This window comes from Apus apus, chromosome 1, assembly GCF_020740795.1.
Source record: "Apus apus isolate bApuApu2 chromosome 1, bApuApu2.pri.cur, whole genome shotgun sequence".
NCBI lineage: Eukaryota > Metazoa > Chordata > Aves > Apodiformes > Apodidae > Apus > Apus apus.
The window spans coordinates 166401045-166425303 of record NC_067282.1 but is presented as its reverse complement, the minus strand read 5'-3'; the positions used below and the strand labels follow the sequence as shown (position 1 = coordinate 166425303).

The window sequence follows — 24259 nt, the reverse complement described above, 5'->3', positions numbered from 1 at the left end:
GAAACCTCTTTTTTAAGTGAAAAAATATTTACTCTGTACAAATAATGGTATATTAATTACACGTGGATTCTGAGCATGTTCATTTTTATTACATTAATTTTCTTCCACAGATCAAGGATATTTTTTTCCTTATATAGATGTCATACATCTATTACAATTTCTTTTTTATTGAATTGCCACTGAACAAAGTCATCTTTTGAGTTTATTGTTTGGTAATATTTTGTAAGCATTTTAATTTCCCTTTTGCTTGAACATATGCAGAGGAAAGAAAGTAACTGATCTTTCTTATTTGTCTTGTCAGATCACTGAGGATGCTTATAATGAGCACATGAAAGAGAGAAAGAGTATATTCTACTTTGGGCAAGTTTTACTGCGTACAGTCCGTGAAGAGATACAGAGAAAAAAACCCAGAACCCAAACCAAGAAAAAAATCAGGATTTTAGTTTGGAGAAAGACAGGTCTATTTATTGGGAACAATTAGCATAGAGACAATGTTCAAGACATGTTTCACATGTGATTGCTCAGGCTGGATGCGCAAGCACAAAAAGGGCAGGAGCCTAGAGAAAAAAATGCACGATGCACAGTTTAGGTGTTGGAAATAAGGTAGTGGCATCACTGCACCATTTGCCTGAGATTTAATGTCTCTGGTTCCTCAGCAGAGCTAATTAGCCAAGTGAGCACCTTCAGGAAGGGAGCTGTGCTCCATTCAGAGTATTCCAAGTCAGCACCTTTGTGCATCACGCTCCATTGTGCTTTACAGACACCAGCCAGACATCTAAAGAAGTACCTGAGGGATTCCCTTAGGAAATACCTGGCTGAAAGCAAATGGTAAAAAAAGGTCGTGCTTTATCAAAGGAGAAAATGAAGGGGCAATCTGGGAGGAAGGCACAGCATCTACATGGAACAAAATCACCAAATCCCTCCACAGGATACTGAAAACAAGGTTATGTTTAAGCAACTCTGACAGGTGGTACCTGTTAATTAGTGCCAGATACAAATATCTAACATCTGTGTATTCCAGTTCAGTGGAGAACAGGAAAAGAAACAGGATGAAAAATGTTCACTCTGAGGGTAAAACATGCAGCTGCCTCATTTGCATAATAGCTAGTCAATGCTGGCAAAGCTTTTGGGTGACCAAGATGAATATCCACTGGAAAAGTGAAGGGTCTGTCAGGAAAGCACTGGGCTGGGTGGCCAGGAAGTCAGTAACACAGTTGTTTGTGACCAGAAAATTATTTGTTAGAATCAAGTGACACTATACCTTAAGAAAGAAAAAAAGGGATTGATAGGGTTGTATTGGCAGTCTCAACCCCTGTACTGGAGGGAACAAGGCAAACAAGAGCCACCAGAATTAGGAGTATGGGGATCCAACTGGATGGTTCCCTCAGCTGATTAGGAAGAAGCACTTCAGGCAAGAGAATAGCTTTTGCAGTCTGATTAAGCACCTTTGAGCGGAAAACTAAAAGAACAACTACATCAGTCCTGTAAATAAATAGAGGTAGAGACTTAGATACTGGTTTCTTAACTCCTGCACAGGGAGATGCTGTTTCCTTATGATCCCAGTAAGGAAGACAAGAAAGACTCTGACAAGTTCTGTTTAAATTTATTAGTGTCAATGTTATAGAGAAAAAGAGGGTAGTACAGGTAACCTTATGTCCTTGCAGATGCTGGTAACACTGAATTGACAGGCCTTCAGATCCCATCCACAGAGGAGTTACAGTTTTATTTTTTTTTGCTAATTCAAGCTCTTTCAGGATTTTCTTAAAAGAAAATAAGTCTATTCACCATTTCTATTGCCAGATAAAAAGGATGCTCACAGGAGAACTCGTTGCTGCAGTTTTAGATAAAGGCAAGGATGTGCAGCTGGTCTAATCAGGGGCACCAAGTGGGAGCTGCCTGCAGCCTCCTCTGTTACAATCAACCACCTAAGGTGGTTGCTGCATCCCAGGTATCTGTGCAGCACAGCACTGGCCAGAAAATCACACTGTAGTTCTCCACATCACAGCACAGGTCTATGCCTGCTCAGGTTAACCTGCTGCATTCATCACTCACACCTCAACTTACAATGGTCTTCTGGTCACGAACACAGCATCTGCTTGCTGCATCTGATTTCTGTAACTCAAAAGCTAGGCTTAGCATTTCTGTTACCATGTCGTTATATACTTCAGCAACTTTTATGAGCAAAGCAGACAAAAGGTAGCCACAAATAAAAAGTAATGCAATTACACATTAAATAGAGCAAGTATTTGCCTAAGACAGGCTTACAATTCACTCAGCAGAATGGTGTATTTGGCACGTGTGGAGGAAGAACTTTATGTGAACGACAAAGGTTAGAGAGGTTAAACCTCTGAAACATGGTTGCTGGCAGGTTTGAATGCTTCTCTCTGGAGACTCTTTAGCAAAAAGCCTCATACATTGGTCTGGTCATGCAGTGACAGCCATAAATATGCCAAGTTAAATGCAAGCTAATTATAAAGCACTTACTGTAGTCCTCCAGAGTGTATCAAGATGGAGAGTTTCACTTTCAGACTACAACTTACTCCTTTCATATTCAGTCCCATTCTTTTCCTGTTGTATTCCTAAGATTTTCTTCTTCATTCAGTGACGAGGCAGTACATCTAGCAGTCTTTTCAATGTTGATTTCTTTCTGTGGTCCTTCTCAGAAGAAGTCATTGTCTGGGGGAAGTCAGTCACAAAAGTCCTTGAGGAAGTGCAGCATCAGCTGCTTTGTCCATCCCACCAATTATCCTTTGCTCCCCTTCCCCTAAGCAAACATACACAACTCTTTAAAACTCAGAACTGGTGGAACTTGGCTACCTCCAACTGGGGCTATAGAATTTATTAGATTTACAACTGGTATTAAATATCTGCTAGTGCTATATACTACTCCACAATGGGATAAGGCAGTACTGGCTCTGCTAAGGCTGTGTCAAGACAACTCAGTAAATTTACTTGGTGAATTTGATAAAGCAAACTATCTAAAGAGACCAAGTACATCTATGACAGGCAAGTTAATTGGAGATAGGATGGTGAAACTGAATAAACAGAGAAAGTTAAATTAAATTATATCTTTACATTCTTTGACATTTTTGAGATTAAAAATTGACTTCTCAACTCCTTATAATAAAACCAGCCTCTTATGCAGCATTATCCTTACTTGTGGTTCAGATACTGGAGCAATACTTCACCTTTGGTTGTGACTGCAACTTAAGTCTAAGATAAACTTGCTTGAACGATGCCTTACAAGTGAAAATACTGTGTCCACTGAAGAGGGTGGGTATTTCACTGCAGGTGCAGTTGGAAAAATTGGTTGTGCACTTACCCTATTTCTTTTTCTCTATAATTTTGACCAATGACCTCATCTCTCTTGGCCTTGCTTGAACACTACCTGTTAAGGGAAGAATGCAATTAGAACGTAGCCTGGAATCATTTAAAAATCATCTAGTTCCAAACCCCCTGCATGGGCAGGAACACCTCCCACTAGACCACATTGCTCAAAGCCCCATCCAACCTGGCCTTGAACACTTCCACAGCTTCCCTGGGCAACCTGTTCCAGTGTCTCACCACTCTCATAGGAAAGAATTTCTTCCTAATGTCTAACCTAAATCTCCGCTCTTTTTTAAAAAAAGAAACTGTTACCCCTTGCCCCATCACTACAAGCCCTTGTAAAAAGTCCCTCCCCAGCTTTCCTCTAGCCCCTTCAGGTACTTGAAGGCCACTATAAGGTCTCCTTGGAGCGTTCTCTTCTCCAGGCTGAACAACCCCAACTCTCTCAGCCTGTCTTCATAGGAGGGATGCTCCAGCCCTCTGATCATCTTCATGGCCCTCCTCTCTCTCCATGTCCTTCTTGTGTTGGGGGCTCCAGAACAATCACAGTTTTACATGTTGAAGGCCAGAGGCTGTGGCTGTACATAGAAGGAGAGGGTAAGCTATGTCTAGGCCGACTTATTTTAACTGGATTTATGTATAGCCTTGCCTTGGTTGGCTGGGGTTGGTGTGCAAGATAGGTTTTGATACCTGACACTAGAAAACTCCTGGGTAGAGTTGGCATACTTTACTGTTAAAATACAGGTTGCAGAGGACTCTAGTGAGAAGTTTTCCTGCCCCAACATGGTGGGACGGTGCGGTGGTCACTGCATTGGTCCTGTCACTACACCAGGATTTTGGGACTGATGTACAAATCTCCCACTCTCTTGACAGGCTTTTGGGAGCACTGCAGCTCTCAGATCTGGCCTCGAGCAGGAAAGCAGGGGACAAATGAGGGAAAGCAATATCTTGTACATATCACAAAATTTGAGCTCCTTATTCTTGATATATTATGTTCTAGGGGACAGCTAGCAACTGCACTGCCAGGGATGAGATGAGAGAAAGGTATGTGGATCCAATTTTTCTGACATGTAATAAATTGACCACAATTAGAGCTAGATCAGGACCCCAATCTGACAAACTTCTTGGGTTGCTGGCTGCCATATTTTGCTCACATTCCTGGGAGTAAACTCTAATGGCCAGATTCAGAGTTTATTTGAGGATTCAGTTTTTCCTTCATGTCAGATTGGCAGGGGCTGAGCAGCTTCTGCTTTCCAGCAGGAGCATGGTGCAGGGTCCATCTGCTAGGAATTCTCCAGGGATATTTCAGCTAATGGTAGTGCTGTGCATCTCTTCTGTTCTCTTTGTATTGATGCCATGCTGTGATTTTTGAGGCTTTTTGCCTTTTGTACTAATGGTCTTGCATGGTTACATGGTCTCAGAGACTGCTTTATGGTACGAGATTTAGGTGAGGGAGTGGATACTCTGAAGATCCATCCAAGCTTGATGTCGATGCTGTCACATTGTGATCACAGGGAGCTGAACTCCCAGGAAGGAGCCCAGAGGCTCCTTTTCAGTCCAACCTTCTGCCTCACCCCCTACAAGCTCAGAGAGATCATATGTCCCCCTTTCTTCCCATCTTCCTGTTCATCTGCTGCTCTTGTCTTTTTTGGATATATGCTTCTCTGTCTGCTTATGAGACTACACAAGAATTTAATCAGAACATTTCCAAAATAATTGAATGCGGTTAATGATACCATCCTTTGAAACTTTTATTATTCTAATAATTCACATCCATAACTTTCAATTGGGAGCCAATATTTCTACAAAGTGTTGGAGTTGGAGATGAATGCTTCATATAACTTGGAAGTTGTGATTATATATTTTCAGATGACACATTGCATTGTTTCAAACATAAAGCACTTGAAGGCAGCAGACACTTAAATTGGGTCAGAACCAGCAAATCAATGCAAGCAGAGGATGTTCAAGAAAGCAATATGATTTTTATCTTCAAAATCTCATGCATTACTGTGCCTAGAAAACAAACTGCTGTACATCTTTGCAAGGCTGGACTGGGTGATGAGCCTTCTAGTGGCATGCAGCATTGATTTCTGCTCTTGGTGATCCTGAGTCAATGGCTTTTCAAATCAGGCAAACACACAGGCTTTTTTCCGGACAAGACATGATGTTTTCTGCATCTCAAGTGTCTTGAACCACTTACTGGATATCATCCAGCCTTGAAGAAATTAAGGACTAGCCAGCAGGAGTAAACAGAACTCTAAATAAGTAACTTTTGTTCTCATAGTGTGGGAGAGTAAGAAACGCAGACATAGATACATGAGGAATTGTCTACATGAGGCTTTCTTTTCAAAGGCTTACATGGGGAGTGTAAAGCTGCTCTTAAACACACACTTATCAGGCAATAGTACTAATGGCATACTGTGCTCACAGTTTTCAGTTGTAACAGCAGCTGCTTGGGTAAAAAGGAGGTTCTGTTGCCTAATTTTCTAATCCTGTGTGCATTGGTTTTGGAAATACCCTTTCTGTGCAAATCCCCGGGGAAGAAAGTAAACTCTTTTCCATTTTTGAATGCCTGGGACTTGAGAACACTAGAAATAGGCCAAAGCTTTTATGCTATTCTTGATATTCCAAAGTCAGCTAAGCTAAAAGTCAAATACTGCTTAATCATGGAGAAAGAAAATATTATGGCTAGTATTCTACTCCAGATGCATGAGGCCCCATGGCATCCTTGTTCTCTTGCCCAGCCCATAGGCTGTATGCATTCCATGGGAGAGATTTTGTACAACTCCAAAATTAAAGAGCAATGCCTTTATGATCAACAAACACTTGATGGAAAAAAAACAATTTTTTTCAAGAGATGATCAGTAACAAATGCTGCTATTCTTTCTCCAGCCACCCTTCTTTTGCTTCTTTAGTAACCTCCTTTCTCTGTCTTTTACTGCCTGCTTTAATGGTTTCTTTGTCTGTCGTTTTTCTTTTTTGTCCAAAGCTTTACTGATTCATGTGATTTCCTTTCTACTCAAGGGTCTTTCTCATGGACCTCCCATCCCCTGTAGTCCACCCATTAGTTTTGCACCTTGTCTTAGTCTGTTCCTCTTTTTATTTCTCAATCTACTTCTTGAGATTGCTGCCAGCTTAAGACAAGGCTACTGGCAGAGGACAAGACCTGGCTTTGCTCCATGGATGAGCTCTTCAAGGAACAAACAATTTGGGAAGTCATTAGGCTTCAGTAATCTGCACTAAGCCCTTGGAGACAGTGTTGAGGTTCATTAGTGTCTAATGCAATAAGCGCAAACACAGAGTGATAACGTGTCACTGGAGCAAAAGGGACAAGCAGATTCTGACCTTAAAGCACTGACTGATGGAAGTCTCAAGTAATTCCATCAATATTCAGGGAATCATACTGTCTACATCAGTGCTTGCAAAGATCACATTGCTCCCTTCTCTTAAAAAATGAGCCTGGTGGTGTTTCCAAGATATTTTTGCTGCAGTTTTGCACCAGCAAAACTTCACCAGTCTCAGTGGAGAAAGGCCAAGTTTAGTGATATAAATGAGACCAGCACAAGTGAACCTAGCCCATATATTTTCTCTAAGTGCTTACAAAAGTCTTCAGTTGTATTTTGAGAGTCTCTGCATTTCTGTTCAAATTCAGTTATTCATGTTTGACAGAACCTGCTCTGGCACTGTTGTGCTTTAAAAACTGGAAACTACTCCAAGGTACAGTACAGAAAAAACAAACCTCTCTGTTGTCCTTGAAGGGAACATTGCAAGGCTGCGGGTTTTGTTCTTTCAAGCAGACTGATAGTTTTTTGTCCTGTTGTGTCAGTTCATGGTTGCTGAATGTATTCTAAAACATCTCAATTACTTTCTTTTTTACGGACATTTTTATTAGATCTATAGTCTCATGCCTCATATCCTCAGAGTGTCCTCACTGCTCTGCCATTGCTAAACAATTATCAGGAGGATGTATTTTCTCCCTGACGGATTCTAAGCTTTTCTTTCAAAGGCTAGATTTTATTGCAGATTTTATGTCAGGACAGCAGAGGCTCATTGTTTCCTCTTTATTGTTCCCACTAGAAGTCAAAAACATAAATACAGAAGGAGACCTGGAGTGATAATCCAAAGAGCAGTTTTTGATGTCCAACCTTCTCATAAAAATTATTGTCATGTACTTGCTGACCTCCTCCTTGTTGATTCTTGGCAGATAAACACAACACCTATCTCTTTTTTTCTACTGTCATGACACATCAGAGGCCAGGCTCATCTCTTACACAGCCTCTTCACTGCAGAATGACAGGTTACAGGATGGCAGAGAGTTCTGCAAGCTTTCATATTTTGGCTGTTCCCTCTGCCCATGCCTATTACCTTGTCCTCTTCATGTAAGGGGTCTTAAGCCCTCAAAAGATCATAAATGAAAAAGCATGCTAATGCTGTCCCCAGAATACCATACTACAGATCCGTCTGTTGTGCTCCGCATTTTCTACAGCAAAACAACCCGGGAACACATTGCCAGCTTTCTGATAAAGGTGTCAAATTCATTAATTAGCTTTCTAATTAACAGTAAGTCTAACCTTCAATTCAAGCCTTCACTTTCTATTCTTTTTAAGACTTTACTTGAAAACTGGGATATTGAAAATATGTGAGGAAAAAATTGTCTTTCCTCTAGTCATTGTATCAGCAACATCATGGATATATGAGGCTTCTTAGAGCATCGCACAGGATATATTTCCTTTGTATAGTAAGCATTTTCAGATAGATGTTTTAAGGAATACATGGATTAATTAAATGTACAGCATGAAGGAATCAGGCTAGACTTCTCAGTTTCAGTATTTGAGAGATGTCCTACCAGCTGGCTGCTATGGAGGAGCCAACTTGCCAAGACTACAGACTGCTGACATACTTTGGGATCAAAGAAGATGGAGGACCCAAAAGACAACAACAGTTTGAGATATTAAACAGCAAGACTATCGCAACAGACTTCCTTACTATAATTCCAGTGGGTCCTTACTCAAGCATGTATTAGGTTTTTCACTAAAAGGCTAATCAATACAATTATTTTTCTGATTTTGGTGAAAAAATGTTGGATTTATGACTGCAAAAGCCCCATCATTTGAGGCTATTGCTACCAAGTCTATTTTATTTATTGATTCTATCATTCTGAATGCCTTCTTCCCCATGCATTTGACAAACACTTGAAATACCATTACAAAACAAATGCACAGGAATTCAAGCCAGCATCCTTTTGCACAAACATATTATCTTCAGAAGCATCTACATTATTTTGGAGCCACAAAATTTTTTTAAAATGACATTCAGAGGACTGAGTGGGTGGAGTGATATCCCTCACCAGGGGGGTGCCACAGACAAGCTTCTGTTGGGGTGAGTCACATACTCTCCAATCCAAACATGGTGCCCACTGAGCTGCTGTCTGCATGGTGCAATGCCTTTCACAGGCAGGATGAAGGGTCTTTTCCACTAGTCAGAGAAACTGGCTTTTATCTGCTTAGGGTGCATGTGAAAAGTTGGGCCAGCTCCTCCATTTACCACCTGTCTTCCCAGTAGAACACTGAGAAACTTAATTCTTGCCAGGTAACAAAGTTGAGAAGGAGAGAAATATTAATGGTCAATAGTAAAACATTTAATGTCTCAAATTTGCTGGGCTTTTTTCCACTCAATTTCTTGCAAGTGCTGGCAACTGCCTACTTCCCAATTCTGGCAGCTGCCTGTGAGTAAAAAAACTCATGTCTTGGTAAGAAAGAAGCTCACAACCATATGGCTGAAGTGCTCAAGTCCAATGGGAACTAGCCTTCAGCTTTAGATGACTACAGGTTATGCTGCAGGGGTCTTCCTGTATTGCTTCTTTTAAAAAATAACACAGTTGTAGCTGGCTCCATTAGCTGTATTTTGCATTTCTGCTCTGCCTTCTGTCTGGATCTACCCAAGTTTAGGTTAAGAACTGAATGTTTGTAAGGGGCAAACTATGAGCACTGAGCGAGTTTCCAACCAAACACCACAGTGCTTACACAACGTAGCTTGCTATGAGTTATGCTTCTGTGCAGCAGCTCTGCATTTAAGTGTCTGAAATCTCTTCATTTTCTTCTTTATATCGAAGATGTTTTAATTTGTTGTCCCTCTCCTGTAAAATTAATATTGTAAAAATTATTGAAGCTTGGTTCTAGTGTGCAGTCTCTAACCATGGGTGCAGCTGGCTCTGTGTGGTCCCAACCCTGAGCTGGGTTAGCAGGAGCCAGCTCTGCTGATCCCAGAGCTGGGAGCCTTAGGGTATTATGTAGCTTGCAGCTGCAGAACTGCTGCCCAGTTACTCCTTCTGCCACTCAATCAACACGGCAGCTCCACGATGCACCAGAGATGCTCAGATTCAGGTCAGCCCGTGCTGGAGCTCCCTGCACTCTGCTCCATCCCACAGAGCACCGCCTGCATCTTCTTGCCACAGCAATCGACGGAGAGGCTTTTAGGTGGTCTTGTTGGGTTTTGTCATCTTTTATTTCTTTGAATATTCTGAGAGATTCAGAACCAACTTTGTGCTGACTAATGTCTGCAGAAGGTGCAGATTATAATTTAGATTGTATCTATTTTTTGGTCTGCTTCTGTAGACTATCTTTGGCAGGAATTGCAGGGCAATTGTGAGGGAAAAGGAACCATTAATTGAGAAGATTTAATGGACCTATTCAGTGAACTAAGGCCCCTAGGGCACCACCAACTCTGACTGTCCCTGCACACCCTCCCGGGGCTCTCCCCACCCTGCCCACCTCATGTTGGCCCCCTAGGGCCATCAGTTCCTGCCCCAGCAATGCTGAAGCAGGGCTGCTGTCCAGCTCCCCAAAGCCCTGCCCATCCTGTCCCTGTGCCCTAGGCAGTGCTAGGCTGCTCTGGTGCCCCTCTGGTTGCCCCCTCCCCTGGCCTGCCAGGTGCCCAGGCAGCAGCAGCTCTGTTCCTTTGCCTGGAGCTGTGGACAGGGTGCTAGGAAATATTACTGGGTTAAAAACTGAGAAGGCCAGACATGGGCTGTCAGAAAAAATGAAGATATTAATAAGAAATGAAGCATATGGCTACTAGGTCTGTATTACATTTAATTTTACCTTCACAGAATTGCCCCCTCTCCCACTGAGACTGGCAGAGACTGGGTTAGTGTTACACAGGGGAGCTCACATATATGCAACAGCTAAAATTTTCTCAGTTACAATATGCCAACCTGCAACTTCACAGATGAAAGTGATTATTTTTGCTGTCAGCCCACTCCTGCTCTATTAAAATTCAATTTTGTGGTGCAACATTCCCTGTGGACATGTTTGTCATTTGTTTCCAAGACATGTATATGTTTCTAGCAAATGCTGAAATGTAGGAGAAATAGCTTATAAATTAGCAGCAGCAGGCTACAGTATAATAAGCTGCTTACTGTTGTTACCATATAGTATGTGACCATCTGTAACAGGTTTAAAGCCCAGCCAAACACTCATGTATTAAATACCATTCTGTGTGTCAAACCTTTTCGTTCCACTGTATTAAAGTGTGAGTGAGCCTTTTTTCTTTTCTTTTAGGACTGCTAAAAGTGTCAGCAGTAAATTAACTCAAGATGACCAAGGTCCTGATCCTGCAAGTTTCCAAGTGTTGCTGCTTTCCATTACCATCAAGATGTGCAGTCAGAGCACTGTGAAATCTCTCAAGCAATGGTACTTTGAGAACAGGGGCTGAAGGAGTCTTTGAATTTTGCAGCATTTCAAGGGAAGTCAGTCTCATCAAGCTGTAGGAATCACAGATGTTCAAGAAGCATTTAGATGTGGTGCTTCAGGACATAGTTTAGTGGTTGTGGTAGTTGGATTACAGTTGGACTTGATCTTGAAGGTCTTTTCTAACCTTAATGATTCTGTGATTCTATGATGAGTCAGTAAAAGAGGCTGCTGCTTTCCACATATCCTTGCTTGGTCAAGGGCAGGTAACTGTCGGTGCTACTGCTCTCCCCCCTTGAGCACAGCCTACTTTATATCAGCAACTATGAACAGAGTACTTGCCTGTGTGCAATGGATACTAATTCGTCATCAATTCAGAAAAAAACTAAATAAGATGGTAATTCATGCAACACAATTTTGAAAGCTTATCATGTGTAGTGTTGGCTTATTTTGCCTGTCTGTAATTCCAACAATATAATAAATCTATAATAACTCCACAGCACGCTTTAAGTACTTCAAAACCAATTATTTTTCTATTAAAAAGCCCAGACATAGAGAAATAAAACATTTCCTATGAAAAGCAAGTGGTCAGCCCTGAAGCAGTCAGGCAGTTGGACTAGATGATTGTTGTAGGTCCCTTCAAACGAACTCAACTCCTCTCCTCTCCTCTCCTCTCCTCTCCTCTCCTCTCCTCTCCTCTCCTCTCCTCTCCTCTCCTCTCCTCTCCTCTCCTCTCCTCTCCTCTCCTCTCCTCTCCTCTCCCTCTCCCTCTCCCTCTCCCTCTCCCTCTCCTCTCCCTCTCCTCTCCTCTCCTCTCCCTCTCCCTCTCCTATCCCTCTCCTCTCCTCTCCTCTCCTCTCCCTCTCCTCTCCTCCCCTTCGCTCTCCTCTCCTCCCATATGGTAATACTGTAGAAATAGGTTACAGAAATGTTTCCAAGAGTCAGCATTAGGAACAGACTGGAGCAGGTGGGGGGCTCCTGGGGGGGTTTCAGTCACTCAAACTCACAGGCTTTCAGCCACCCAATCTGGTTCAAACTGTGTGAAAACTGGGTACTCTTCATCTAGGAATGAATGCAGAGAGAAAGGATGGGTTTGGGTAAGCACGAGCAGAATATACATTTAGATGGATGGATGTCACTTCCAACTCAGAAAACACAAGGCTCAAATAGCAACATGAGTAGAAAATGCAGTGTTGGTAGTCAATAATAAAGATAATTACTGATTCTGATCATAGTCCCTCTGCACACATACCCAGAGAACAGGAACACAACGTGGCCTCCCCAGATATTTTAGCCCCCAAAACTATTTTTTGGGTGGCTGTGCAAGGGAAATTTCAGAGAGGCCTCAGTATGGTGACAAATCCATCTCATGATGCTTCACTTAGACAAAGGTTAATTAAAACTATGTATAAAAAGTGAAGAACAACCACAGCTCCTTTAAAAATATTAATTCTTGTAGGGTTAGGCAGGGTATTTTTGACTTAGCACCTATTTTTGTGCTAAGATATTCCAATATTTTCACTTTAAGTTTTGGGCTGCCATAAGTGCAAACACTTATCTTTAATTGCAATACTTATTGCAAAGGCAAACACTGTTGGATTGCACTTTTAGTTGTTTTAAATGTCTTGTTTCACTGTCACATTTCACAGTTTAGTGGAAGATAGGAACTAAAATAGCTGCACACTCATTCTTAGTGCTGAACTGTGTGTATGGATGTATATTCTATAAATGTCTTGTCTCTGCCAGAAGTGGTTTTTTTCTTCATTAAAAAAGGTTAAATTCATCCTGCAGAATAGGGAATTATAAGACTTTGTGCTACTTAATTCCCATGTAAGCTGTATTTTGACTTACTTGAGAATTAAAAGGTGCCTAGACAGTGTGTCTTTTTTCAGCAATTAATGTAAAGCAAAACAAAGGGAAGAAAATCTGTTTTTCGTATTGGCAAATTGTGTTTTTCTTAAGTTAGTCTAGAATCTAAAATAATTTTCCAGTGCATGCCATGTTTAGCCAGTATTATAGACCTGTTCATATTGCAGCACTGGATAAAACCTCTTTGGTCGATATGGAAAACACTTGACACATCAGCTATTGAGCCTCCAGAACAACCATGCAAAAGAGCAGTTTCTGCCATTGATCAACAATAGTTCCTGGCATTTACAAGGCATCTTTAATGTGAGAGTTTTAAATTGCTCTGCAACAATAATACATTCTCAGAGTAGCCCTCTGAATTAGATTTCATAGTGTTTGATTTACAAATGAGCAAAGCAAAACATACAGGGGTAAGACAAAGTCAGATAGCAAATTTTTGGCAGAGTCTAGAAAAACATCCAACCTTAGGGCCTTTCAGATTGTGGAAGATTGTTATGAACTTTGGTACCAAAGCAGATTATCAGGTTTGTATCTGTCGTTCACCTTGCAGTGGTATGAACCTGTCTGTAGTGACAGGGTAAGACAGTGAAGGTCCATGTTTCCAAACATCACGCTACAGATTAGGAGAGGACGAAAATGCTCCAGGTGTGGAAATCTTTTCTAACTTACTTTTGAATGAAGAGCTTCGGTACAGAGACACCTGAGCACCTTCCCGTGTTCTAGTTCTGTCCTTACTTGGTGGCAAAAGGCACACTGGGTTCTGAAGAAGGATGTAATGAGCTGCAGATGAATTACATACATCAACAAGGCCTCAAGTTTAATGGCAACAATTCTCTGTACAGACATCTCTGAGAACAGAACTGGTTTCAGAATGTGCAGACCTGTGAAGAACAGGGCATAAATACCTCAACCAATGTCAGGGTCTGCATTTACAACCAGAGCCATGGGATGAAGCACAGCTTCTTTAGGCTTTCAAGGAAAAAGAACCTGCATAGTAAAAATACGATAAAGATTTGTGGTTATTTTATCACCCTTCCTTCTGTTATAAATATGAGTGAAGAACTGTAGTGATTGATAGGATTTCTATTTCTGGGGCTTGCAGGGGGTTGAAAATCCTCTTCTTCAGGCAAATCAGATTGCAAATTGTATCTAAGCCCTGGTACATGTAATAATACACAGTTAAAAAAAGATCCTCTCCTGTATATTCTGCTCTTTTAGCACTCCAGTACCTTATGGTTTCAAGTCTGTGCTTGTAGACCTGTTTCACACCCTGTTTCTAAATCCCTGTCATTCTTCTTCTTGACAATTTAAAATGTATTTATATAGCAAATATGTATTTATGGTTTAACATTTTAATAATGCTGCAGTCATGATTGTATTAGTGTTTCTCTGTCACATTTTGTATGAGATAGGAAGGAGTAATGAAAAGAATATCATTGTGGGGTTTTAGGCTTATGAGCTTAATGTATTATCATACAACATAACGTGTTGTCTAAAGGTCCTTTTCCCACAAAGGCAAATGACAGCACCATAGATATAAAGCAACAGCCAAACCAGTGATAACATTCTGTAGCTGCAAAATCATTTTTAAAATAAAAATGTAATTCATAAAAAAACGTTTGAAATAAAGAGCTTTAGGATTCCTAATCCTTGCTGTATGCGCATTACACAGCTTGTAAGAACAGAAATGACAAACTAAGCAGAACTCAACCCATTTTCCCGCAGGATGTAATTCGACCCCCGAATCTGCCGCAGATAACTCGGCCATCTGGACAGCGTGTGTGACGGGATGTCAGGAATCACCGGTTCAGCTGGGTACAAACTGGCTGGAAGGAATCCCTCCCAAATGTCCTCAGAACTGCCAGCGGGTTTAAAATGTTCTTCTTGCCCGCAGGTTACGTCCCCGTGAACACTGGACAGACATGAGGAGCCTGGAACGGCGCCAACATTAAGCGCGCCAGGAAGCTCTCCTTTTGCTCTCACTCCAAATTATAAGGAACTTACCCCTACCGAAGTGCCTCCTCAAGCCTAAAGCATCCTAATTTCAGAAGCACTGACACTAGTACCTCCAAGAAGCAACCCGTCTTTGCAGACACCTGGCCAGCAGCAGATCCCTCCCGCCGCGGGGCCTGGGGCGCAGGGGCCGGGCCCTGCCAGGGCACCGGGCCGGCTGCGGGAGGGCCGGCGGCCAAACGGCCGGAGGAACGAGCGCGCTCCCCGCGGCAGACGCGGCCAAACGGCCCCGCGGGCAGGGAAGGGCGGCCGGGGGCCCGTCCCCGCCCCGCGGCCGGGGCTCCCTCCCCGCCCCGTCGGGTCCCGCCGCGCCGCTCCCGGGGGAGGCGGCCCCGCCCGCTCGGGCCCGAGGAGCCGCGCGCCCCGCCCCGCCCCCGGGCCCCGCGCGCGCCCCCCCCGCGCGCACCCCCACCTCCCCGCCGGGGGCGCCAGGGGGCGGTGCGCGCGCGCGCGCGCGGGCCCCGAGGGAGGGAGGGGGGGGGGGGAGCGCAAGGCGGTCGCGCGAGCGCCACCCGGCATGCAGTGCGCGGCGGGCTCGCAGCAAGATGGCGGCGCCTCTGGAGGAGTACGAGAAAGAAGCGGGTTGTGTCCCCATCCTGCACCCCGAGGTGAGGGAGGGCACCGCCCGGCGCCGGCAGCGCGGCGGGCAGCGCCGCGCCCGGGACTGCGCCCCGCCGCGGGAAGGGCGGGGGACGGAGGGGGCGAGGCGAGCGGGCGGGCGGGCGGGGTGCGCGGAGGGCGGGAGGTGCGCGCCGCCCCCCGCTGCCGGCCTGGGTGTGCGCGGCGCCGGGCCGGGCCGGGCCGGGCCGGGGCGCGGCGAGGCTGCGGGTGCCGGCAGGCTGCGGGTGCCGCGGGCGGGAGGAGGGCAGGTCCGCTCGGGCCCTCCGTGGCGCCCTCACCGGCACCGGGCCAGGGGGTGAGGCAGGCGGCGCAGCCCCGCTTGTCCCCCGGCCCGCCGCGACCCAGGCGCTGCTTCGGGGGCAAAGTCGCCCAGGGGCGGTGCCGCGGCCCCGGCGTCCCCGAGCAGCAGTACTAGGTGCCTGGCCGGGCTCGGCGCCCGCCCCCGTCGTCCCGGGGGGCTGCGGTCCGGCAGCCCGGCAGGAAGCGGTTCGGGCGAGCAGGAATACATGGTTCCTCTTGCCTTTTATTGGCGCTGGCCTGCGGCTTGTCCGCAGGTGGGGCTTGGTCCGACCCAGCCTAGCGCGGGTGGCGAGGGGTTTATTCTGAAAGCAAAGGTTCTGTCTTCCTCAATGCGTTGGCCAGACGGCGGAAGGAATACTTACAGGTAACATGTAGAGGTCGTTTGGTGTCATATTTTTACCTTTCTTTTGTGCTACCCACCTTTGTCAGCAGCATGTGTGTCTTCTTGAGGACTAGTATGGTTGTTTTGAAGCATATTTTAAACAGTTCAGAAAATCTTTTACGTGTGGACTTGTCACTTGATACATAAAGTATTGTAAGAATTGATTTTTTCAGCTTACAAAAAAAAAGAGTGTGTATGCCAGGCTCCAGGTTTTGCTAAACAGACGATACTCTTTTTCATCAATATCTTTATATATATATATATATATACACTTATAGTTTTCTTGATGACTGAAGAAACTCTCTAGGCCTTTATATGTCAATGTGTATCCTACCCACTCTTCTCTACCTCTCCAAACTGTGCTTGCTTACAACTTTTAAAATAGACCCATGTTTTTTAAAGGTTAAGTAGCGAAGCAGTGTACCCCCAATAAGTGTCTTGATTTCTTTTTTCGCTGATGTGCAAAAACTGATGCTACATGTTTCTTCAGACTAACCGAGGAAGTACCCTGTTTTGCAGTGTCTAATGTTTTTCTAAAGTGACAGAAGTTATCAGTAACACTCCAGACTGTTGGATGCTGATGTTCTTTGAAATAGAAGTTCATAACTTTTGGAAACTTTAGATGAGCAGTCTGAAACTATAAAAAAGAATAAAAATCATCTACAGGCAGTCAGAAAGCCACTATGTTTTAAAGATTGAAGATGAGTAGTGAAGTTGATGAGTTAACTTTGAGTAATTACTATATAGTGAACAAAAATGTCTCAGTTTAAATTGGTGATTTTCACCAGTTGAGCAGTCTCATAGAATTTTATGCTTTTCTTTTGGTGTATGAAGTTGAGTGTGTGGTACAAAAGATGGGGAAGGAAGTTAATATATATTGTGCTGTAACATGAACCTTTATCTTTTAATATGCAATAAATATCTCTTGTCTAACTGGTCCTTTTTTTTTTTTTTTTTTGGAAGTGCTGAGTATCTGACTATGCCTTTATTCGCTAAGTAATGTTTACATGGATTTCAGTTGGTGTTCCTGTAGTTCTTAGAATCCCTTTGTGCAGATAAACTTTGAGAGGAGGATGTTTTTCATGTCAGTGGTGAGACTGGCTGCTAAAAGAGCACTTCTGGAGTGTCTTAAAAGCTTCAGGGTTCTGTACCGTAGCAGAGCTGTGTTGTCACAGGCCTGCCCACTGAATGATGTAGTGCATCTGTGTTCAGTCAATTTTGAAGGTCAGGGGCCTTATACTTAGCGATTTCCAGTTTTTAAGAAAATAGCACCATGTCCTTATATAATTAGTGATGTTGGAGTATATAATCAGTTCTTAATTTTGTATATGTGTAAAACTGATGCTTTTTATAGAACTGTCAAAATCTTTCCTGGTTTCCTACATTTTGTGCTACTGCTGTCTGTCATGCATCTTTTTTTAGGTATTTTTCCTGTGCTTTTTGTATTTTTAGGAGACTTTTGCTTTTTACTGTCTTTTTGTTTTTACTAATTTGGATTACTTGCAAAGTTTTTTGAGGGACTTTTTTGGAAGGGAGGTGTTTGGTTTTATGTGGGCTCTGTGGCTTTGTTTTTTGAGTTTGTAGACCTCCCTCCTGCATGAAAGCAAGTCAAACTTATGTAATGACTCTTTAAGGATATTTATTTGTTGTTCTTATCACAAGTTCAGTTTATTGTAACAGTGTAGATCCCACTGTTTTCTACTAGCACTGTTGTAAATTACTGGTGGAACAGCAAAGCATACAAATATAATTTTAGTGGTGAAGTACAACAATTAACATCAATTGCTTATTTGATACTCATCAGATGATCTTCTACTATATGATAAATGGATGGAGAACTGTTGGCTAGCTGATATGTCTTGGAAATAATTGCTAGAGAATTATTCCAGAATGTTATTGTTCCTGAAAGTCTTAGACAAGTTAATCCCTTAGACTTGAGATTTTTTCATGAGTGATTTGGAAGTAATAACAAAATTGTGATTAATAAAACTTGCAGCCAAACAAGATGGGTAGGTACTAAGCAGGGGAGGACAGAGCACACCATCCAGAATTCATGTGAAGTTGTGCTAGTAAAGCAAAGTGCACCTTGATGCAGTTGTATTTGAAATAATGCATTGAAGATAAGGAACATAGGCATGGGATTGTATCCTGAAATTTATTGACTGGTAGAATGTCAATATGAAGAAGCAGTTCAGCTAAAGCCCCAGTATACTGCTTTGATTTTAAAAATATGTAATATATTCCTTGATATTTTTAAGATGGTTTAGTGATTAAGAACAAGGAGATGATTTTTGGCTGAGCTTGTGGTAATACTAGCGATGAAGTTGTCTTTAAAAGCATTGTTAGACAATGAAGTGTGGAAAAGAGTTATTTTTATAATACCTTACTCTGAAAGGCTTGAAAAACTGCTCACATTATCAGAAATAGTGAAAAGCACCTTTTTTGCCCCATAGAAATACTTTCTTACTGAGATGCAGTGCTTTATTCACTTTGTACATAATGAAACCCAGTGGCTGGAAAGTGAAGCTTAATGGGAATCAAATTGAAAGACACAAGTGGTAAATAGTGAGTGAGTAATCATTGTAGTGATGAAAGGAGGGCAGTGGTGGATTATCCAGCTCTTGATGCTTTTGGCTTGAGTTTGAATGTCAAAGAGACCAAATGCAAACTTTTGAATTGTGCACATGCATAACTGGCTGGTGTTTCAAACCTGTGAATAAAAAGGAGTGTAGATTTTGTTTCGGTGACTCTGAGTAATGTGCCACCTCTTTCATAGACCTGAATTCTTCAGCAGGATTGTTAAGTTCCTAGATGACCAAAGAGAGGGAGTCCTGTGGGTATAGATCTCAGAGTGGACTTGGCATTGGCTGCCCTACGGTGTGAGAAGGTAGCTCTGTTGTAAGAGATGCAGAGCACCCGAGGGAGGCAGAGTAGTCCCTGTTAATTTGTTTCCTTCTCCCATTGTTGAGGTTTCTGGTGACAGTGATAATGGCAAGCTTTGCTTCCATTTATGTAGTGTAGCCCTAGTATGGGAATGCTGCTTGCTGTTTGTACTTGTTATCCTTCAACTAAATTATTTTAATGGACTTTCTGGCTTTAAACTCCTTGGATCTTTTAAACAGCAGCAACATCTTGACTGTTCTGTGGTAGGTTATGATAAGCTTGGATGTTTTATTTTGAAATTCAAGAATTGATGGGTGGGGAATCTTTAGGAAATGGATTTTGTTCATACTGCCACTTTTTGTTTGGAAAAAATATATGGTCTGTGGCCTAATATGGCCTGAAGTGCCAAAGGCATTTCAGCTGTTCACAGCTGCATCTCTTCCTAAGTGGTAAGAGCTATTACTGGGGAGAGAGATCTCTCTTGTTACTGCTATGTAGTGCATTCCCCAGTGTCATTAGGTTATGTGGGATGTGTTTGAGAGAGATGGAAGTTATTGGTTATTACAGATCTCTTTTTGTATTAGGAAAGTCTTGGCTGTGAAAGGGGAAGTGGTTTTTTGTTGTTGCTGTTTGTTGTTTTTTTTTTACTCTGATGTCAGAGAAAAATCTTCCGGCAAAATTGGAAGGAAATTTTAAGGCTCTAGCAGGAATTACCCCAGCTGGAAGCCTTCATTTTTATCTGTTTCTGTCCAGGTGGTTCAATTCATAAGTACCTGGGAAGTTAGAAGCACGATGTCTTCTTGTGTTCCTTGGTGGCAGTTTGAAGAGGATAGGTAAACTTACTGTAGATAGCTTTGGCTCTAATTTTTTCTGTTTAAAATACCAGTACAAACCTGATTTTACAGTTTAGCTCTGTTCCCTGTGGGATTCTGTTGATGTTGTTGGAGTTGTAGCAGGGTGCAGATTGTTCATAATTGTCCTGTGAAGGTATGGGACTTAGCGTACTTTAGATAGGATCACTCCAGAGGCTAAGCTTACATTTGTGAGCTCATTCAGAGATCAGTTATAACTTACTGTATTACTTAAAAAGGAGGATAGAACCATGAAGTCTCAGACGAATTAGCATGCTTAATATTGAAAGCTGAGTCTTGCTTCATGTATCTTTGTTAGATTTATAATTTGAGGCCAGAGGGGACTGGAGATCTAATCCAAACTTCTAATGCAGCCATTGAGCAGTTTTTTAATGAACTAATGCTTTTTATAGCCATCATACTACTTACACAGTAAAAAAGAAAATAAGCAAAATTCTACAGTAACAGATATTATTGAGTAGCTGGGCAAGTTGTCCCGAAATTTAATTAGTCTGTTTAAGACTTAAACCTGTTTCTAGTCTGAATTTAATTTGTTTCTGTTCATTACATCTTGAGAGATATCTATCCAAATATAGATCTGTCTGCATTTATTCAATATGCTGATGATTATCAGATCCCTACACTGGTGTTATGGTTTGCAGTCCTACTGACCCTTTTGAGTCTCTTGTTAAGATGTGTTCTTCGATTCTTTCCGTTTTTTCATGGCAGTGGTCTTGAGTGCTGGAACTGTTGCAGTAGTGAACTTGAGAACAGAGCACTACTCTAATAGTCACACCAGGGCCAGTTGCTCTAGTAAAGCAACTTCCACATTCTTATGCAGCATCCCTGTTTGTGTAGACCATTTTACTGATCTTACTGGGAGCCGTGTCATACTGGAAGCTTGTGCCCAGATGGTTATCCACCTCTAAGTCTCTTCAGTGCTTTCTGGATAGTTTCCTGGACAGGTCTTCATTTTAGATTTTACTTTGCTTTTGTTGGTATTTAAAAAAAACCTTACTCTAGCTTGTCCCAACCTTCCCCCAGTAATATAAGCTATCTTGTATCAGAAGTAGAGTATTATTTATCCCCCTTTCCCTCCTCACTATAAAACTTACCTCTGTTTTTTATTCCTAGTTTGCAGACAACCATGAAATAGATGAAATAGCATGGGGTCAAAATACAAGCTCTATAGGATGCTTAGTGTCCTTTCAGTAGTATTTCTATAAAAACACTCCCCTGAGGTTTAAAAATGTGAGCTACTGAAAACAGCAAGAGCTGTTTTTTGACCAATGTAGTCCTTAACTAGGACAGCATGTATGATAGTCACAACGTGAATCATAAGAATATAGTTGGTACATCGCTAGTTTTTAACACATGCCAGATCACATTAGCTCTTTACATTCTAATTTCTTAAAATATCAGACAATACTAAATAAAACGCTTTGAACATTGTTTTTGTCCATTACTACTTCATCAACTCAAAGTGCTGTGTTTATTTTTCTGTGAAGCCATAGTACTTTGGTTCACTAATCTTTGCCTTTGTTTTTTCTGTTTTTCTAATTTGTCACACTTATTGTCCGTGCTTCTCTTTCTAGTTTTACAAAAATTTTTTTAATTTAATTTTTTTTTTTTACAGTTCTCGCTTCTCTTATAAGCTGTGTGGTTTTTCACCACTCTGGACTTTTTCCTCAGTGATAACACTGTGGGTTCTCAGGCATCTAGTAAAATACTTAAAAAATAGATTTCAACTATTTACAGTTTTTCATCCACATATTTTCTTCTGATTTGGACTGTTGTTGATTTTTTTTAACTGTCTGGAAAGGCCCTCTCAAAGCATCAATGATAAATGTCTGGTTTGACCTAAATTTGTGTTGACTCAATTTGCATTTACTTGTTAAGCACAGGCTTTCTTTCTCTCAGTTTTTGTAGAATTCCAGTCTTTGAACATTTGTTTCACTGTGTTTTCCTGTTCATTCAGGAAACTAGTGAGACACTATAAATGTTGGAGAGGGTTACATTTTTACTTTGCAGAATCCTGTTTATGGAATTAAAGAGGAAATGTTTGTTTGCTGTTTACTTGAAAACTAGATAATATTGTCATTGATACCAACATGTTTAGGTAGGAGCAGCCTCAGTAAGTGGTATTTCAGGATGTGCACTCTCATCTGCTCCTTTTCAAAGACAGTATGAGGCTAAAGATTTTATTTTCATAGCATCCCTGTATTTGAGAGAAACATTGGGTTCTGTTACAGGTGAGAATGTAGAACAAAATCAAAAGCTTTTTCTGAAGTCAGAAGGAGCCTGGCTGCATTGAACCATCAGACCTGTCAGTACATTGTGTAATGTTAGACTACAGTTTGTCTTGTGCAATTCTGAAATCTAGTAATTTCTTCCTACGCTTGTAGGATACCCTCAGGTCTTTAGAAGAGTTTCCTTGATTGTCTCTGTAAGGAGGGAGGTATCAAAAATGGGGGGTGGTGGGAATGCTGTGGTCAGAGGTTGTGAGGTTGCTCAAGACCAGGCAAAGATGATCATGACTCAGTAAGGGCAGAGCAGAGTAGAAAGAGAGGGGGAACATCTGAGTGTGCTTTGAAAACACTTGTATTGCAGGCTTTGAAGGATGTGTTTTTGTAACTGCATTTAAGCTGGTCTAAAACCGTGGTGGAATCCAGACACAGCCCTTTACCCTTCCTGGTGTTAGCTCTTGCCGTTGTGTGTGGCCAGTAGGTGAGTTGGGACACTTTTTTCTAACTTTGTGAGTCTGTGACCTGATCTAACTGAAATCATTATTGTGCTGTTGTAAGAACTGATAAAAGGTAACAGAGTATGTGCATCCAGAGCTATCAGTGTGACCACCCCTTCTGTTGGCAGGGCAGTTTTAGGTTGGCTTCAGCTGATTGTGAGACCTGTCTTTAAACACAGCTGAACATGTCTGTCACTGATGCTTGTCAGAATGAGCCAGTTCAGAGAAAAGTAAATCAGTGGAAAATTTATTGGATACAAAAAAACTGTAAATAACTTTCAGTTCACTAAACCTACTCATTGAGGAGTAGGATTGAGTGCAGTACTGAGAAAAGTTAGAGGGCAAGCGGGTGTGACCAGTTTGGAAGGTGAGGAGTTGAAGAGAGTGGGACTGTTCTTAACTATCAGACAGACTAGAAGCACCTTTCGTGCACTTTCTTGTTCTCATAGATGAACCACCCTGTGTTTATTGTAAGTGGGAATTAAAGCCTAGCTATATATTTGAAGCTCCATTTGCTGGTTCAGGGTTGTGGTGGGAATGGTGAATGAATGTTTTCCATGAAGACAAAGTACTAACTTTCTTTTTTTATGTATGTGCTGAGGAGAAAAGAGGGAGTCCATAGCTAGACTGCTCATTCTGTCAGGTACACTTGTCAGTGCTCTAATTGTTGGGTTTACGTTTTCATTGTTTCTCATATAAGTTAGTTATAAACTCAAGAAACAGCATAATTTACATTTGAGTGTGGCTTTGGCAAATACTTGCCGAATAAAGCAGACCCTTCAGTATACTTTTTTTGAATGTGTGATGTTACCACATCTGAAAATTGAATGAAAAACCTTTATCTCTGAAAAAGAGTTTCCAGAATATGTTTCTGGGAACTTTCAAAAGAGGTTTTGTTTTTTTGTCTCCAAGTAGTTGAGGATCAGGCTAGAGCTAGATACATAGGTACATTTTTTGGAGTTTAGCACTTTATGAAAGCATGGTTGGTTTTAAGTTACTCTCATGATGGCTGATTACTAATGCTAGGTCTTTCAAGGATTTTATTTTTTTTTTAATGTTGAGTGGTCTGCAAGCTCATATATTTTGAGACCTAGGCCTGTTTAAGTCACTTGGGAATTTTTTTTTATTTTATTTTTTTTTTTTTGTTGAAACACAGATATTTTGGCTGGAACACAATGCAACAATCCTTGAAAAGAAAACCAAAAAAGATTTATGTACATGTTAATGTAAGTTGCTGACTAAATAAAATTTTTAAGCTTTAAACCATAGTATTTAAAACTTTGAATTTTTGTAACCTTTACAAATGCTAGTAAACACAGCTGTTTTAAGTAACACTGGCTGGTGAGGCTATGCGTGCAAATATCAGGCCTTCTGAAAAGAGTTCGATTGGGGAGCATCTGTAAGTAAATGACTAGAAAGCAGTTACTAGTTATCAGCTGTGCCTTAAATCACATGATCTCTGACCTCTGCTTAGAGTGGTTGGATTAAGGGCTCAGGTTGAGCATCTCTTAACTTGTTATATAAAAATTAGGTCTATGTTGGTGAGTATGTGGGATTATTCTCTCAGTATGATGGCTGACTT

At 41.8% G+C, this 24259-nt stretch overlaps 1 protein-coding gene and 1 long non-coding RNA gene across 4 annotated transcripts in view; one reads left to right on the top strand and one right to left on the bottom strand.

Moving 5' to 3' along the window:
* Positions 1-1601: 1601 nt before the first annotated feature.
* On the bottom strand, positions 1602-15141 carry LOC127379804 (uncharacterized). 2 transcript variants are annotated; one of them, XR_007888364.1, is made up of 3 exons: positions 14889-15141; positions 3323-3388; positions 1602-2676 (listed from the first exon to the last, which is right to left on the bottom strand). It is a non-coding gene; the product is annotated as an uncharacterized LOC127379804 (long non-coding RNA). The 2 variants fall into 2 exon arrangements; XR_007888365.1 differs by lacking the exon at positions 14889-15141 and adding an exon at positions 12023-12072.
* A 263-nt stretch (positions 15142-15404) lies between these two features.
* Positions 15405-24259, top strand: part of ZDHHC17 (zinc finger DHHC-type palmitoyltransferase 17) — a 77489-nt gene continuing 68634 nt past the window's right edge. For both annotated transcript variants that reach the window (XR_007889353.1, XM_051617917.1), the window contains exon 1: positions 15405-15505. Coding sequence is in view for 1 of the 2 variants with exons in the window: in XM_051617917.1 (XP_051473877.1) it covers positions 15443-15505 (63 nt within the window). In the remaining variant the exon portion in view is untranslated. The remainder of the gene's footprint in view (positions 15506-24259) is intronic.